Source organism: Notothenia coriiceps, unplaced genomic scaffold (assembly GCF_000735185.1).
Source record: "Notothenia coriiceps isolate Sejong01 unplaced genomic scaffold, NC01 NC01_scaffold00023268, whole genome shotgun sequence".
In the NCBI taxonomy this organism is placed as follows: Eukaryota; Metazoa; Chordata; class Actinopteri; order Perciformes; family Nototheniidae; genus Notothenia; species Notothenia coriiceps.
In genome coordinates, this window is record NW_011355969.1 from 1 (window position 1) to 19451 (window position 19451).

Sequence of the window (19451 nt, forward strand, 5' to 3'; positions counted from 1 at the left end):
TTAAATGGACAAACATCATATGTGTAATTCATGGCACAATTCAAACGGGATCGAAAGATAACTTTTCTCTCGCCATTGACTTCAATACATAATTTTTCCGAAATAAGTTCCCATGGAGTTCCACCGGAAATGGAGGGACTTCGGCTCTCTATTGACCGTGGCTGTTTCTCAAAGTCGAGTAAACCTGCTGCAGAGCCACTATTTCGAGTATACTACGTCATTGAGTGGCGCCGAAGGACTGTTTAAATGCATGTTAAATGCCCAGCATTCGGCGCCACTCGATGACGTAGTATACTTGAAATAGTGGCTCTGCAGCAGGTATACTCGACATTGAGAAACGGCCTCTGAGACGAGGGAACCGGTAGTGGTAAAATGCTAACTCACTTCCAGGTTTTAGGACTCGTCACTGCACCACTCTATTATTAAGATAACCACTTTTTGGAGAATTGTGATGGATAAAACAAGCTGGATTTCATTCATCATTGTCAGAGTAATGAATATCTCCCACTTGTAATCAGTTAATTAATTGAGCATTTTACATTAAATATGTCCCACATGTTCATCTCTATCTTTACTGGGTACATAGATGTGTTTTTTTCGGTTTTCCAGTATTTTAGTATTCATGAAATCACTTCGCCCTCAAGAGACGGTTTCCATCTCATGCATGAGACGACAAACCAATATCATTTAACATATGTGACAGTATTGATATCTGGGCTTAGAGATGAATGGTACATAGGCTGTGAAATTCCCACACTGGTGGTAAAAAGAAAAAAAGCCTCCCACCTCTGAGACACTGCAAATGAGTTTGAGTGTGATCGATAGGTGAAGGTGTAAGGATATTCACGGCATGGATACGAAAGGATGATCGAAAAAGAAAGTGGCAGATCTCAAGGAACTGTGAAATGACATCGACTATATAACTTTGACACCAACATCTAAAGTAATACACCTGCAGAGAGAATTGGATGGTATATGGGAAGTTCATTTACTAGAGGAACATACTGTACAATGTTTACCCTTCACAGGAAAAATATCTAGCTCTGCAGAGTTACTACCTGCAGGATCTAAAAGTACAGCTCTTTGGGTAGCCTGTGATATTTTATAAATACACAATTTAAATGCTAATACTTTAAAAATCAAAACTACTGATTTTGCCTTAATTATAAAATGATAAATTCACATTACTCTGCATGGCGATATTCAGGGCTGATTATTTACTTGTCATAAAATAGTTAAAAACAGATGTTAAAATATTGCACGGCCTAATGTTATCTATATCGATAGCTTGTTTTTTTTATACTCAATTTACAATCAAATAACCTGTAGATTGACACTTTTAAGAGAAATATTGACTAAAATGATAAATACATTATCAAAATGTTAGGTTGGGTTAGGTTGATTCAGGGTTGTAAAATCAGTGAAAGATACAATTTGTTTACAAATTAAATATCAATGATTACTTGGTCAAATGTCTAATACTGAAAGAAAAGTGCTCTGTGTGCTCTGTTAAAATCAAATCAAAGTCTAATTGTGTAATATTAACCCCATAATGATATTCCAAATCATCCTGGTTCAAAGAAGTTAAACCAGGATTGTGAAGTCAAAATCTTAAACACCTGACGACGACATCCATCCATTTTACCAGCTATCAAGGTAGAACATCGTTTCACATTTCGTACATTTCTAATCTGTAGTTTTCAACAGTACAATTAAAAACAAATTTTACAATCCAGTGTCGTGGCTGTCCACTTCGTCCAGCAAACTATACATTCAAATATCCTGGTGTAGTACAGTATCTCTCACTTTAAAAACACAACTGTACAACAGTCATAGTATTTCCTCCGTGCCTTTTTCAGACATTCATCTTGAACTCCTTCCAGAGGGAGACGGGAAGAGGCACACTTGATTTGATCAGATGGAGGTGTAGTGTCTCCCAAAGCTGGTGAGTCTAATCTTCTCCGGCAGGATGATGTTCACGGAGTGTTCCGGCTCCTCCTGGCTCGCGCCACCTGCTTCTCTCAGCAGGTGTTCCCTCTGCTGCCGAACGAGCTGGCTGTACTTGGCGTTGGCCAGCCAGGCCTCACAGCGGCCAAAAAACACGATGCCTGTGGTGCCCAGGATGACCAGGCAGGTGAGCAGGGCCAGCATTCCGAAGCAGACCAGCTGACCGTGAGTGACCAGCAGCCCGGGGGAGTGGACTGTCTCCTTCAGGGTGATCTTCAGCAGGTCTCTCTCGGGCGGCCGTAGAAGCTTGTGGAAGGTGTGAGCAGGGAGGGAGTAGTGCTGCGGAGTGAGCGCAAACACTCTGTGGTCCACAGGCCTGGGGCCCACCGGCTTGGACCTGGCCTTGGGTCTGTGCTGCAGGGAGCATGTGGGACCTGCAAACCATTTATGGCAATTGCACCGGAAGTATCCGTCAGGTTGTCCAACACACGTGCCCCGGTTGGCGCAGGGTCTGCCAGCGCATGGCGAGAGACTGTTGGTGTCATTACAAGTGAACCCAGTGAAGCCAAGCGGACAGATGCATGTGAAGGCCAGGTCGTGGTTTGTGCAGTTTCCACCATTGAGACAAGGGTTAGGCTGGCAGCTGTCAATGCTGATCTCACAGAAGTCTCCGGAAAATCCAGGGGGACATAAACAGGAAGAGGAACCAGCTGAGCCATCGGGATCCCTACATGAGCCTCCGTTCTGACAAGGAGAGCTGAAGGACAGAACAACACAACGTGAATATACAGCAGGGGAAATAAAGCTTGCTATCTAGTAGTGCACAGCTTTACTGTGGAATAGTTTATCCTTTGCTTATGAAGCAGCCATCAGTGATGCAATCTAATCCAATTTACATGTTAATTTCACAAAGTGGATGTTAATAGGTTGCTTTTGTAGTCATAAATCCATCATTTGCGGGGTCCTCCAGAGGACTTTATGGGGTCTTTTTATTTTTTTATTTTTGACTTTCGCCACACAGGTTATTTTTTCAGCTCAGTTTTTCTGTGTGTAATTTGGTTTGTCTGTGGAAAAAAATTTATTATAAGGTTTAGCATGTTCTAGCTTTGGAGCTTCATTTAATTTAATTTCAAACCTTTATTTATGCAGGTGAATCCCATTGAGATCATTGATCTCTTTTTCAAGGGTGACCTGCTGCAAGTAGGTTCCACATGAATACATATAAACATAACAGAGAAACAAAAAGGACATCATACAGCATATTTGCAGCGACTACAGTTTACATAGCTAGTAACATTTACAGGTTCCAACAGTTTCCGATTGGATAGCATCTATCCTTGCTTTAAAAACATTTAGTGGAACCAAATTGCTCAGCTTCCATTCCTTTTGCAGACTGTTCCATGTTAGCGGAGCTGCGCATCTAAAAGCTATCTTCCCAAAGACAGTCCTACCAGTTGGCACATTTAATAAAACCAAAGCATGCGATCTCAGGCAGTAGCCACTTACAATTTGCCGTGAGATCAGGGAGCAGATGTAGGATGGAAGTTTCCCTAACATGGCTTTGTATATAAAAATGTACCAGTGACTGAGCCTCCGTACAGTTAGTGAAGGCAAACCTGCCCTTGCACTCAGGGTACAGTGATGGGTTAATACTTTACAGTTTGTCACACATCTCAGTGCACTGTGATAGGCGCCATCTAACTTGATCTGGTAATGGGCAGGTGCATTCATATAGATCAGATCACCATAGTCCAGTACAGGTAAAAAGGTCACAGTGACTAGCCTTTTCCTGGCCTCAAGTGAGAAACAGGACTTGTCCAAATCATCAGAGCACAAATTATGTGATAAGGGAATTCTCAGGAAAAACGACATCCTAACTGGGAAAATTCATCCCCCGTTAATTTGAACAACAGCTCAGACACAGATTTATATTCTTTGTTCACTCCAAGCAATAAAATACGACACATCCTCTTAGCGTCCATGTTGTTTTGACATTACGACTTAATCTTAATAGCTCTTGAAATATAGCTTTGGGATTCAGGGTTTCTTAGTTTGTTTTTAAGTGCCTAGTTGCAGCACAATGCAACAAGACTACTCATTAACCCTTAGATGCACGAGTGACTGGACCCTACACTCTTCCATAAGTGGGTCAAAAAGGACCCGTATTAGAATAATATGTGTTTTTATGCCATTTTTGTCATTTTGGTTAAGAAAAATCACTTGTATAATATTCAGTATTACATTTTGGTTCACACTAGAAATATTTTATATTGAATTTTTCACTATTTATAATTTAATAAAATTTTTTACATTTTGGAAAAAAAACAAAATTCCATAGAAAATGCATGCGGGTAATTTTTGACCCTCTTATGGAAGCTTGGGGTAGTAAAACAAAAACTACAATTTCTTAAAATTTAAATAAAAAATGTGAATGGCATGATATCCAAAACATGTTTTTTGAGGAATAGCTGAAATATGAAATTATAGAAAAATGTAATTACAAAGATACTTCAAGAATACCACCTCACCGTGTCAAAAAAATACCCACTTATGGAAGCTTGGGGTAGTAATACGAAAACTACAATTTCTTAAAATGTAAATTAAAAATTTGAATGGCATGATATCCAAAACATGTTTTTTGAGGAATAGCTGGAATATGAAATGATGATGACAAAGATACTCTAAGAAAACCACCTCACCGGGTCAAAAAAGATCCACTTATGCATCTAAGGGTTAAGGGAAACGGAGGCAACAATTATTGGATGTCAAAATAAAACGAAGAAAATATTTTCAAACCCAAAACAATCCCATTTCATAAATCATGAGACAAGCATACGCAGCAAGTCATTAGAGCTGACTCATCTTTAAAATATTTGTTCTTTCTTGAAATTTTGACTTGATTTATCGATTCACTGTGGCTCGTTTCAGCTCTAGAATAATAGACTTATCAATATTGTGATTTGGATTGCAGTAATTTTTCCAAGCCCAAATGAAAAACAGTGTTAATCTGATCTACTGCAAATGAGAAATCTGTACCAGTAATAATAATAACAACAGGATATAAAAGCAGTCCCTGCTGTAGTGTTGGTGAACAGCATACCCGATTAATGCTTCACAAACTAAATGCACAGATTAAAACTCTGGGATGAAAACAATCAATATCTCTAATACCAGCTCTTATTATTACACAAGTCCCTAACATTCTGTCTGTGAGTCAAACGAGTAATAGCTTTGGAAAACTTTTCAGACATCTCTGGTGTTTCTTAGAGGAGCTGATTAATGAAACCTCACATAGGCCTTTTTAATGGAGATGAATTTCCCTGGAATACAATTGAGGCTCTACACATCTCGTAAAATGGTAGTATCCAATCCAATCCAACTTTATTTATATAGCACTTTAAAACCTTTAGTAAGAGAAAATATTATTTTCTTTTAGAGGATAAGGAGAGAAGCCAATGACATTGAGCTGTAGGCAATTTCATTTTAAGTGTATTATTTAATACCAGGTTGTCTGACAGAGGACAAACATGGTGGGGTTCAAAGTCAGCTTGCTGTGTCTCCACAGAGTCCTCCATGTGTATCTGATGGACAGGAGCAGAACAGTTCAAGCTTGCCTGTTTTTCAGCATTGAAAGAGAAGCGGTGAGGCAATTTCTAGAGCTTAAAGGAATGAGGCACTGCTTTTGTTGTGGAGGTTTTCTCTGAAGCAAAACCCTTTTTTTTTGTTCAGAATGATGTCTTGAGATCAACAGAAGGCCTGGCTGAACCAGCGCCTTGTCCCCCGGACAAAACCAGCGGTGCATTCAGGTGTTTCTCGTCGACTCATTACGTCAAACATTTCCAGGAATCTGCTCTCCAATGGCATAAATAGTAGTACACGTCAACAGTAAATATGGCTCAATTAGACGTACAGTTTCAATGGTTCAATATTACATAATGATGCCATGCCACACATTGTGGTTAGTACTAGTAAATGTTCTGTATCTATATAACTGGTATTTATCTGTGAGGCTCTGCTTTAACATGCCAAGCCTAATTTACCATCCCTGAAGTTTACCTGATGCCATAGTGTGCAATTTGCAATGTCTTCCTGCAGTTTATTCAACTTTTCTCCTCAGCACAATATCACCACCTGAGGGCAATTTCTTTGTAAAGGTATTGGTAATGTAATAATTTGGGAGGAAAGGACTGTCTAAATGTATCCTTAAACAACGCCTGGGGAGCAGTGGATTGTGGGATACCGGCGAAGTATCACATAAGTTGTCTCCTCTTTAGATAAATTAAGAATTCATTTCTGGTACTGAATAGAGAAGCTTTGGAAATGTGATGCCCGATGACTTCAAAGGATCTCATTATTGTGATGCAGCTTGTGATGCCCTCCATGGTCACATCAACAGCTGCTTCATAAAGGTGAAGAGCACAATACACATGGCTGCCGCTGTATATTTATGACAGGCGGGAGCTGCAGAACGAACTCTACAGTATGAAGCCCCTTTCCTTTCTACATCAAAGGATGTGTTTGAAAATTCAAGCCTGCAGGAAAGTTTGTTTTGGCAATGTAATGTAAGCCCAGTAGAGACGCACTTTGCTTTTGTTGTTTACAATGTTTTGCAATTGCTGACTGAAAGAAAAGCTGGCCAAAAAAATACAGACGCTTACAAATGACCCTTTAAATAAATGTACCAACAGATGCCAGGGCTGCATTCAGATTATCATTCATTTTAATTGGAACAACCTAAGAGAGTGAATATTGAAATTACATCCTCCAAGTTGCCGGAAAACACACGTTTAAATTAATCAGGACTTTTCTCTGTTACTGCTGGATGTGTAAATCACCGAAAAGTGCTAACAAATTGACTTTGTAAATTATTAAAAAAGAGAAATGTCAATGTTGACGAGAACAAATTAAGTAATTTTTCAAGTAGTCAATTTTCCCCAAATTGGTTCACTTGTTTCAAGTGTCTTCTTGAATATATGTTATTTTTTTCAGTTGCAGAGCTCAACACCAATAGAGTTAGTCCTCCAAGTAAAGTTGACTTTGCAACAAGAAATAATGAGCTGGAGCCCCATTCAAAAAGTCGGCACCTTGCCAGTTCCCACACTTTAGCATCTCTGTGGGAATTGTGTCAAACTGAGCGTCTCTGCTAGTCTAACAAATGTGCAAACACCCACTTGACTCTTTGAAGTTACAACATCTGAACTGGCTACTGGTCGCAAAGTTAAAAACAAAAGAACATGCCATATGTTATTTACTAACCGCCTGCTACCAGTATACACAAACCCCAGTGTGGGATGGTTTTGATGTGCTGCCTCTGCGTTACAAAGTGAGCTGACAGACGTTGTAGACAGAGATATTGATTATTGCTCTATTGGAGCGTTCATTTTCCTAAAATAGAACCTCAAAGCTGCTGGTACCTGTTTGTGAGACACATTCCTCCCTTCAGGTGGCAGTTTTCACCGGTGTATCCGGGGGGACAGATGCACAGGTACCCCCCCTCTCCTGTCTCTATGCAGGTGGCATTACCAGCACAAGGCCTGGATGAGCAAAGGCGGATATCTGTTGCGAAAAAAACAAGCATGCTGTTTTTAGATCTTGTGTGCTCTCGCTCCAACTTCCAGTCTCTGCCTGTTTTTCCCTCCTCTGCTATTTCCATTCTCACACTTGCACTCCCCACCGCGGCATCTTTTCACAGAGAACAAAATTGAGAACATAACCGACCATGTTGCACAGCAAAGCAGCTCATATGCTCCAACAGAATAAGAGATGTACTTTGTGTGCTGATAAGGAGGTCAAACTGAGCCAGAAGCAAGAAATATCTCTCTGTTCTATCTTTGTTTCTTCTATCACTCGAGGGGCAGAAAGTAATTTTCCATGCAATAAAGTTAATCACAGATGCTAAAAGAATAATTGCTTAAGTGGTTTTAAATCGGTGTGTCAAGTGGGAATGTAACTTGTGAATTTTAAATCTCTGCAGCGTCATCATTTTTTAAATTGCATGTTTCTTGCTCATTAGCTAAACGTTTCAGTTATTTTGTTGCATATTCTTAAGATAAGATGGACTTTTATTAATCCCTCGTGGGGAAATAGTTTCTCTGCATTTGACCCATCCTAGTGTTAGGAGCAGTGTGCTGCCATTTTGAACGGCACCCGGGGAGCAGTGTAGGGAACGGTGCCTTGCTCGGTAGCACTTGGTCTTGCCTGGACTTGAACTGGTGACCTTCCAGTTGCCAAGCCAACTCCCTATCTACTTCGCCACCACTGCCCTACCACATTCTTCATTATTATAAATTATAAATGTTGCCCGTCTAAAAATACGGTGGAATACATCCCAGACACAGACCTCATTCAGTGTTAACCAGTGTGTCCCTGGGGCCATGTGGCTCACCCTGACCTCTGGGATGTCAGTGGGTGTTAGGAGCAGAGATATGAGTATCAGGGGAGCTTAATGAGACTCACCTTGGTCACACAGGCTGCCCACCCAGCCCTCCTCACAGACACACTGCCATGCCTTCTCACATGTGCCGTGCAGACAGCCGGGGAAGGGCACGCACCGGTCACAGTTCTCTCCTTGCCACCCCGGTTTGCACCTAAAATAGGAGAAAGGAGAGCAATCCTGAGCTATAAATATACCACCCACAGAGCTGTAACCTCTTTGTTTATTGCACTTATTGTAAGTCACTTTGGATACAAGGGTCAGCTAATCAAGATGTAATGTAATTCATGCCTTTTAAAGGTGTAATGATAGATTAATGTCATGTTTCGGCATAGTGCACTAATTGGTTAAATGCCTTTAAAAAACAGATGAAATTGTTATTTTGGCCCAAAAGTAGATATAGTAGCATTTGCCAGAAAGAAAAAAAACATTACAGACTGGGCATGGTTTTCAGACAGAAGCTTTTGAGCTGTTTGTTAGGATAACAGTGCTTTTTACTGTTGAAACAAAGGGCTGATTTGGCAGATGAATAAACACAACATAGGTGCCAAACATATCTACAAGAAAGAAACGCAGGGTTCTAGTTGGCTGGATTGTGTGGATTGCGTTTCTCTAAGGGAGGAACATTCACATCTCCATCAATGGAAATAAGGTTGCAAAAGCCCTAAGGACATAGTCTATCATCTACAACGGAATCTATAGTCGTTTTAGTACCTGCACTTCCCGAGCTTCTCACAAAACCCATTTTCTGTGCACCCAGCGTTGCATTCCCAACCTTTGAGAAAGAAACAAAGGGACAGCCGCAGTTTGCATCAAAACAGAAAACACTACTGGCAATAAAATATTCATCCATTATACTTTTTATTCTATGAGGAGAGTCTATCGACTCAGAAAATGAGTTTGTCGTTACGACTCAATTGGGCATCTTTTTTCAACATTTCAGATTTACCTTTGGCGATGCCTGTCACGACCAGAATTAAGACCACTGCTGTGAGATGCATCATAATTGCGAGCAAGACCCTCGTTTGTCCTGCAAAATATAAAGTGAATTAAGTCGCTAAAGGAGCTGTCTTTTGTGCAGAATGCTTAAGATATCAAATTACGCACAAGTTGTATTTTAGGGAAAGAAAATAAACCTTAAATAGACAATTCAGATGTATGCTTTGCAAAGATGGCAAATGTTGTAGCCCACCTAGCAGCTGTAGGGTGTTTATGTATGGAGTTTTAAAAAAAAGTTGATTTTCATTATGAAAATCACGCTGCACATTTTAATATCATTTAAATAATTATGTGTTACTATTCTCTATTAAATTAGGGCTATAATTGACGCACCTGAACCAAATACTTCTGCTCCCAAAGGCATCCATTACGCACAAGCAGAAAAAGACAAAAGACATTTCATTTAGTAGTTTTCACATTTGTATCTAAAAAACCTCTTAAACTGATGATATTGTAGCATCCAGAACGCTGCCTTACCTATGTCGCTCCTGCGCTCTGTCTCCAACTACCTTCGGTCATGTTTGATGGGTTTTATGAGACTCGTTTTAATCCAAGCGACGCGGTTGTAAGTGATTCCAAACTGGCACGAGTGGTACGGCTCGCGCGAAGAGGACCTGGAGGTTTTGACGGGACTGCTGCATCGCGCGGGGTCCCAGTGCAACATGCTCCTCCCACCTTTTGGGGGAGAGTGTGTGCACCAGTCTGACCCCCGAGAGAGGGGCTGGAGCTGTAGAGAACATAGGTGCCCATGTTTTATACATGCATTATTGCTTGGAAAGTCTTTAAGGAGAGTGAGAAAGTCCCTGTAAGTTATTCACACTACCATTACTGCTACATTTTCTACACTTTCATTAAAAGATTAAATCGCTATCTAATCTACTTTGTGTTAGGCTGAGTTTGCCATGAGTGGAAGATGCATTCAGATCCATTATTTAAGTAAATGTAGCAATACTATAATGTACAAATGATCCTGTCTATCTATTCAAATACCTTAACCATAGAACAAAATTGAATAATCTTTATTGCCATGCCGATGCATGAACATGTGTTTATCCTACCCAGCATAGGAAAAACAGAAACGCATGTACAAAAAATAAGTCACAATCTACAAAAAATATATAATCCAATCAAATATCCCTTAAAAGTAAATGTATGTATAATTCATCCAAATTTACATTTTGACTGATACATTTTTGTTGATGCATTCATATGAAATATGATGCCTAACTGTATAAGCAACTTGCTGTTGTTGCTGGTTTAAAAATATAAAGTATCTAGTCACTATTCATTTCAGATAAAGGTAGTGAACATTTTCCTGTATTACAGTCAGTGAGGAAATGTCAAATTCCACCCTTGATCTCTGCGGACCATGTCGTTAAAAAAAAGCATAAAGGAACATTTACCAAAGACTGCTAATTTATAAAGGAAATGTACAATGAAAGAGTCTAGGCTCACTCGCCGCCCGTTTTGAAATGATATTGAGTGCCTACCATACATTATAATGCCCTATTCTAATCTTCATTGTTCATTTATTGCTGCCCTCTATCTCTCCTCAGCCTTCCCAAGGGCAGTGAATGGTATTCTGCTTCCCACTAAGTATATGGCTTATAGTCCAGGGGAGCTAATTATGAGTTTGCCTGCCCTCAGACTTTATTAGATCGGCAATAAAGATCAGAAATGGTGGGTGAGCAACCATCATGGGAAATCTAGCACTTTCTAATCCTCTCCACTGTTAATGCCTGTGAATGTGTATGAGGTGCCACCTGTGTCGTTTCAACATTTCCAGTTTTCCGGCTCTATTTTATAATTACATAATTCTGAGCAGACATTAATTGATAAAACGGGCGTGAAAGTGAGAGCAGAAGGGAATCTCCATTTCATTTTTTTTACACACAATCAATATGCTTTCGGCGATGAAATACACAGGTAATAAACAGACGAACAAGAGAAAGGGATATATTTCCTCAGATTTGATGTTATCTTTATAGAGGTCTCCAGTCTCATATCCCCCCCACTTCACTGCGTCATCTGTGTCAATTTTTAAACCTCCTGAGATGGAGCTCACAGCCGGGGCGTGACATGCAGCCGTGATGTGTTTCCCTGAGACGGCTACCAACCTGATCCACATCGGTCATTTATTTTAATTAAATGTCTGAGGTTTGTATGTGCTTTATTAAACTCAAGGAGTCATCCATTGATTTGTTTTCATCCCCAGCACTCATCTTGACTACTATCTGATCTTTTATCTGCTCCGGAGGTGCAGCAGGCTTAAATTAAACATTATAGATCTGAGGTTTTGTTTGTGGAAAGTGTGTTTGTTGTTGCTTTTCTCAAGAGAGATTGAGGGTGAATTTGGTAACCACACAGGCAACAAAAAAATGTGTTGTGTACACGCTATTTTATCTGAATGATTATATTAGAGCTGAGATCAATAGTTCATTGATTAGCCGATTGACAGGAATTTTTTTTGAGTAATTAGCAAAGCTAGGGCTAACATGCCCAGAAGGAAAATGCTAACATGCTGATGTTTAGCAGTTATAATGTTTTTTCTTGTTCATCATCATTAACACTAAGCACAAATTACAAACAAGGCTTAAGAGGAATCAAACCATCCGAGAGACCTACATTGTGACCTGATGATGAAAGTGTTAATGTATCGCCATCATCCTGAAGAGGAATATGACCATTTGTACAACATTTAAAGGCAATCGATTCAATAGCTGTTGAGAAAAACAACAAGTGGAAACCTCATTGTAGCGCTAGAGGATAAAACATTAGATAACCAAAGGAATAGGGATAAATGGTAGCCATTAATTTCTGTCAAAAAGTGAATGTCAATCCATTTAGTTGTTATTAAGATAATTAACTCTGGATCCAAGTGGTGGCCAATGGATTCTTCTAACATTTAAATATTGGTTTGACAAAACAAGATCTTTATCCACTTAGATTCTGAGGAATGGTCGTGGGTATTGTTCACGATTTCCTGATATTTAAATAGACCTTATTAGGTAATTAATACATTCTCAACAGATTAATCGATTATGACTTAACCTTAAATGGCAGTTCTGTGTGCATGTATGTGACAGGTTAAGTTAAAATCACCACCCAGTCTGATGTAATTTGCAGTAATTATGCCTCTGCAGGGAATGGGCGTCTCACTCTGATCTCGATTATACAGGAGTCTTATTTCTAATATCTGTGAAGGTCAGTCCCTCTCGGAGCAGGTATTCTCCACAGAGGTGAAGAAACATTAAATGACATAGAGGCACACTTAGACCTGCATAAGACTGGCGTAGAGATTGGAAATAAGTTCATCTGAATTCACAGCACGCTGATGCAAAATGTGGAAAGTCTATCAGCGCAATATTAAATCTGATTAAAGGAAGTCCCCATTCAGTCGAAAAATACCAGCCAAGGTTTTGATTCATTTAAACATTTAGATGGCACACGTTGGTTTACAGGAAATGAATCCTCAGTATTGAATTCTAAACACAATTAGCTGCACAATAACACGAGGGGTTGCTGGCCAGTTCCTCCCTGTCCACAGGCTGTCATACACCATTAGACAGAAATCACCACAGGTGGAGCTCAATAAGGCTCGCTTACACACATGATGCACAACAGTAAATCTGCCAGGACAATATATGTACAGCACATAAACATAATTGATGTTTTAAATTGGTTAGAGCATCTGGTTAGGCTTTGGATTACAGCCAGCAAATAAAACATTCTGCAGATACGGAGCATGCATTACGATACTTACTGGGTACAGTGGATACAGCAGAACAAGTACAGGGAATAAATGTGTCGATAAATCACAATGTGGGGGCGGTCCTGGAGAGAAATAAACCTGTGATTACTTTTTAAATTACCCAGTTTATAAGGGAATTACACGGTACAGACAGCCAGCCAACAGATGTATTTGTCGAGGGAGGCGTGTGGTGCAGTGGGTTGTCCGTTGGTGTTCGGATCAGGGGAGCACAGGTTCAAACCCCACTGCAGTCAGCATGTCGTTGTGTCGCTGGGCAAGGCACTTCACCCCAAATTGCCCACAGTATTCAGTATGTTAGTCGCTTAGGATAAAAGCGTCTAACAAGTGACATGTAATGTAATGTATTTACTGTCATTGTACTAAAGCTGTGTCTTAAAGCATGTGGCACATTCACTTAGGAGACAAATCTGTTTGAGAACTTGATAATAATATAGATTGGGTTCGTGGACCAGCTCACCACGCTATTCTTGTTACTTTGTGCCCATAGAGTTGGTAAAGTAAAATTAATTGTTTTAGCACCTCAATTATTTATGGTCTAATGATTTGACAGGATAAAATGGCTCTTCCACTTCTATAATGCTGGTTTTGATTTAGGAAAAGATCCAACCTAGGATCCTAAAACTACATTACTGTTTACTTTTCCCAGTATTTTATCATTATTTTATTAAATCATACACATACTGTAACTATTAGCTGATCTAGATGTATCCTTTTCTTCTTTTTCTATAATAATAATTTTCTTTGGGAAATAAATTGCTTAAAATAAATGAGACTTTTGAGACTGCAGTCTCATGCTTTATTCCTTACAAAATATAATGTACATACACTGTATATATAATGTTGATCGTTTATTTTTAAGCAATTTAATTTCCCAAAGTAAATTCCTTTTTTTTAAAAGTATATATATTTTAAAGAAAATGTACCATAAACAGTTTAATTGCAATATTGTTATTGTTACTCTATTCTTTCTATCCCAGTAATAATGGTACTGTTTATAAAAGAGGCACTCATTAAAGGGAATCTTTGCCCATTTTCAAACGGCTTTGTGTCGTTGCTCTGGCTTTTCTAACCAAAAAAAGAAAGTTACCCTCTCATCCCCTAGCTTCCCATCTTCTTTGATCATAATGATATGTATTCCTGCTATACATACCAAGTAAGAGTTTTATTGGTTCCACAACTGTTGAATTGGCATCATCTGAAGCGTACCCAAACATCTTTTTACAGCACATTATACAACTAATAAGTGGATTATCCCTGTACGAAGAGCTGGAGAAGTACTGTGCTGCCAACGAGAGTGAGAGTTTAGTGCCTCTTGCCTCCAGGCGACTTAGAATCACATCGTAGAGAATCCTCTATTTGATAGACAGAGGCAATTTCTTCAGTTGATTTGGTCTCTTGACACCAATTTTCTTTATAATTGACAATTTCTTAATGCACCATGATCGTTGGATGCTGCCTAAGTTCTTATGTCTCTGTGGGTAACAGACAGAAATAGGAGGTGTGTGTTTGAGGGTGAGAGATATGTCAGCATATTCAATTTTTTTGCCTTTCCGACTTCTTTATACATGCAGTAATTAGTCACAAAGGAGAAACCTGTCTCCCCCATTGGGGATAACTGGCTTATTCAATTGCACGTCTTGGTAGAAGGTGTCACTTCCTCAGTGATTTGGCTCCTCAGCAGTCCCAGTCTCAATACATGGACTTTAAAAGATGGGATACCTGTGATCACCAGGCAGCACATAGGGGACAATATTTCTCCTTCAATTAGGCCCCTAGGTAGCTGGACAAAAGCCACATTTCTCAAAACACCGCAGCTCCTGAAAGATGCTTTTAGTCTCAGACAAAATGAAAATACACACCACAGTCCAGGTGCACTTGGATAATGCATCTCACTTATTACTTTTCGTATGCTGAGAAGAACAAATGTTGACATTTTTAATCCGAGCCAGCCAGCAGAAATAGAGGATAGTGACCGGATACGGAGAACACTCTTATCTCTTTCAAATACACCAATTACATGGAAGGAGGAGCAGAGACGGTCTGTTTCCGTCCGACTAGCGGCATATCACACGTTTTCCTGGCACTATATCCTGAGGTCTAACTCCTCTGTAGCTTCGGCCTCCTACTGTAGGTGTCAGCAGAACTTCAAGCACTTTCAGCTTCAACCTTTCATGTTTGTGGAAAATATAACCCGGAATGTTCTCGAATAAGAAAAAAGGAATAATTTAAACTAGTAGCGACGATATTATTTCAACTTTCTGCATGATTGAGCAATTAAATAGTGTAATGACAGCGCACCTGAGTTTAGAACACTCATTAACAGTTTGAAGGCAGTGAGATGTCTCATTTGGATCCCAGGGTTCACATCTGATGATTAATGTCAGTTCCTCTGCCTGCTGTCTTGTTATGCCCTCTCATCTATTACACACGCATGAACTACAGTGACCTCTTTCTAGTTTCTCTTGCACTAGTGTTACATCAACTTGGAACTTAACTCACACTGCAGAAAAGTATGTGATTCATCTTTTTTTCATCGTGTCCTTTTTTAGCCTCACTCTAACACCCTGCCCCTCCAGAGCCAAAGTGGAAACCTCACTTGCTTTTAATGCCGCAACACTTTCCTGGATCTTCAGCCATTCAAACCCAAAAAGAACCCTTCTGCTTCAAATACAACAGCATGGTTCTCTAGCTTTGCTGTTTCAATTTATATATTCTGCATACAATGTGGCTCTGTTTGGTAATGAGTATTTAACCTCAGCTAGAACCTGGAGCTTTAATATTATGAAATAGGTATTATATTTCAAAATTGAAAGCAAAATTATTTTCCTTTGTCCTTTTCAAAGAATAAAACCCATGTAAGCCCCCGGCATTACAACTGATTAAATTGTCCAAACATATCAGAACACTGCAACAAATCACTACATGGGGTTTGGGTCTGCACAAACGCAACAACACTAACTGTGATTTATGAGGCAAAAACTCAATGGTGATGTTTGCGGGAATTTGCCATCTGCTCTGATGTGAGCCTGTGTGTCGGGATGTTAACTACATTTCCTTAATGTAGACAGTTTCGTCGTTATCTCCATAGCAACTGTAGCCTCTCTTTGTCAGGAGCTTTCAGGTTGTGGAGGAAGCAGACTGTGAGAGGAAGAGAGCAGCAGTCTAATGAGGCAGTAGAGAGAAGGAAGAGAATGAGAGGTAAACGGCTAATACAGAGGACTGACTTTGTCCATGATCCCCTGTTAATCTGGAGTCAGTTATTCCTGGCTTGTTACCATGGGAACAGGAGGATGCTATCTAGGTGTGTTGCTCCGTTGCTAAGGGTTTGCATCATTACAACGATACAACACAAAATTCACCTTTTCAATTCGACAGGGGAAAAAAGTATGTGTAACCCACATGGGGCACACAGGGGGATATCATATCAAAGAGTAAATTCACACTAAATGAAACAGGGCAGAAAACCGCTGCTGCACTGCTCTGTATGAGTCCTAACTAATAAGTAAATGTACTGAGCATTAGTCACAGCACAAATTGATGTCCTGTTAGTAGTGATTTAATGCTTTGCTGGCTCCAAGTTAAGAAACTGATTCCCCGAGCACAGGTTAGTCTTAGCTTCTCCATCACATTCAGCTTTGATGTTAATGTCTCTATCCGAAATCCTTACTGACTTACACAACTCTACTATATGATATGTTTACTGAAGAACCCATTTTCCTTCAGGCAAAACCAAATGGACGTTATGAGTTTTATTAAAAGATGTATTTCTGTATGTAGCGTGTACGTGCTTTTGTGTACATTTTGGCTTGCACTCCTGTGTGCGGTCTGCATTGTAAATTCCCTGCAGAGGTGAATGAATGATGAAATGTGTGTCTCTTTAGCTGCTCTCTGAGGCCCTATGCAGATGTGGAAAACCAGGGCACACAGCGAAATTGCACAGGCTCTGGCAAAAGCTGATATTCCAGCACAGAGTTCACAAATACCAGAACCAGCAGACAGAATAGATGAATAACACTGAATCTGTTTGTTACATATTGCATCTCCCCAGGCACTGATTAAATGCAACCCTTTGCTGCAAACAACAACTGAAACTACATATTTTTACATTTTATGTGTAGGTCATTTAATTGGATGATGAACACAATTATTTCCTTTGTCAATACAGCGGGCGCCCAGTTAGTTGTGGTTTATTAATACAAAGCCTTTTTATGGCCATATGTTTGTCTCTGAATATAATACAGATGAATGGTGATGTTAAAGGGCTTTCTGACTTCTCCCCCTCTGCTAGTCTTCAACTTGTATCCATTACCAGACTGCATATATCCCTCACCTCACATAAAGAGTATTAAAGGACAGAGTGGGAGGAAGCATATACGGACAGAGGAAAGACCTGAGCTAACAACACAAGAACAGGTGCCTGCTGTGGTGCTTAAAGCGAGGATCTCTCATCCAAGCTGTTTCCAGCATGACTCATCTTGAATAATCATCCTGACTCATCTTGAATAATCATCCTGACTCATCTTGAATAATCATCCCTCTCTCACATGGATGAAGAAAGATCCACAGAAAATCCATATAGTTGTTTAGCACAGGTGTTAGAAGCTTAAAGATACGATAATGTATTTTCTCCTTGAAGAAAGAAACTGGATCCTACCCTCCTCCCTGTCAACTGATCAAATCCAAATCCTCTGTCACTCAGCATAATGAGCCGAGCACTTTCAACCGCATCCTCTACTGAGAATATGAGAATACTGAGAATCAGGTTACGGCTTCCTGAAGAAGCAGCAGGCAGTAAATGCAGACAATTTGAAACAAACTGTGCAACGTGGTTTACTGATGGCTTGAAATCATCAATTGCTGTGTCTGTGAGCTGATCGATAACAGCTGAAAGTGTCAGACTGAACTGCACATAAGCTTCAGGAAGACAACAAAAGATGTAGAAATAAAGAATCCATAAACTGTTTTTGTACGACCAATAGTTCCCAAGTGATGAGTGGAATAGTTGTGGTGTAGCAAACAACAGTGAAACAACTGAGGAAACTTCTATCACCCAGCATTGATGTCTCTTCACTGAGCTGTTTTAGCCCTCAGCGTCAGCGCCTAAAGGGGCAATCAGTAATCAGTATTTTATGGGCTCTTCGCTCAAATTGACCGTAATTTATCAGCAGCGGTTCCCAAGTGTTGCTCACCAGTGTCACTCATCTGTTAAGTGTCTTCTCTAATTTCCAGCTGCCGTAGCAAAAAGAGCTGTGTAGAGTTGTTGGTGTTACTGGGCGTCCTTTCTGTTGTATGAATGCTAGTTTTTATTTGCAGGCAGTCATGTGCTTCTGTTTGTGCAGATTACTTTCTTGCATAGATACAACATGTTATTGTTGAACTTCAACGGGGCTTGTAGGTTTCCTTCTCATTATAGTCTTCACACCAGGCTAAGTTTACCAGCTGCATGCCGAGCTTTTGATTTATTCAACATTGGAAAACAACACTGCTATTTATTCCACAAATAAAATCTTCTAGTATTACATGTATAAACAAAAGAAGAACATCGTATGTACTTGTATATTCTTACACATCACATATTTATATGAAAAACACAAAATACATTGTATATCTAATGACTCATTTAGAATGTTATACAAAATCAAGTTTAAACATTTTACAGACACATACCTTAATCTCGGACATCAAGCTATATTACCAGAATAACCTTTCTTTACATTTATTTTTATTTTAGAAACCTTTAAAACAATCACACTGTAAAACATTTACACAATTCCACATTCACATTGCTCATGTGCATTTAAAGCTAGGGTGGGTGAGGATCTATGAGGATTTACGAACTGCTGTTGGGATAAACATTTCAACAAAAATAACAACAAAGGTTTTGGGAGAAAATAACTCACCCTAGCTTACCGTGCTACATTTCTAAACATGCTCATTGTTAATAATTGAGTATCTACTGCAACTGTGAACATCTTACAAATGGCTCTGTTGAGCTGCAGGTAGGAAGGACTCAAGCAGAGGATAATTTATTCCTCTGCTCGTCTAATTGAATCTCCTCTCTCAGCTGAAACCTGTGGCTGCCTGCCCAAGGTTAAGGCGGTGTTGATATGGCTCCTCAGCTCACTCACACTCTCTCACTACAGTCCCTTGCTATGAATTATTCACATGCAGAGTCACAGCTGAAAAGAGTCCAACGCAAGAGGAGATCAGCTCCGCATTAAGCCACCGTATATATAACATGTTTTAAGAAAATCCTTTTGCAGAGCTTTTGTTTTAATTTGGTGTACTTTATTTTAAGAG

At 39.7% G+C, this 19451-nt stretch overlaps 1 protein-coding gene across 1 annotated transcript; it reads right to left on the reverse strand.

Annotated features, from left to right (window-relative positions):
• Positions 1-352: 352 nt before the first annotated feature.
• Positions 353-9983, reverse strand: dlk1 (delta like non-canonical Notch ligand 1). The gene is made up of 7 exons (XM_010781424.1): positions 9857-9983; positions 9713-9727; positions 9330-9410; positions 9095-9155; positions 8404-8534; positions 7362-7503; positions 353-2704 (listed from the first exon to the last, which is right to left on the reverse strand). Exons 3-7 carry the CDS (start codon positions 9382-9384, stop codon positions 1915-1917), a joined length of 1179 nt encoding a protein of 392 aa, XP_010779726.1. The 5' UTR covers positions 9385-9410; positions 9713-9727; positions 9857-9983; the 3' UTR covers positions 353-1914.
• Between the last annotated feature and the right edge of the window lie 9468 nt (positions 9984-19451).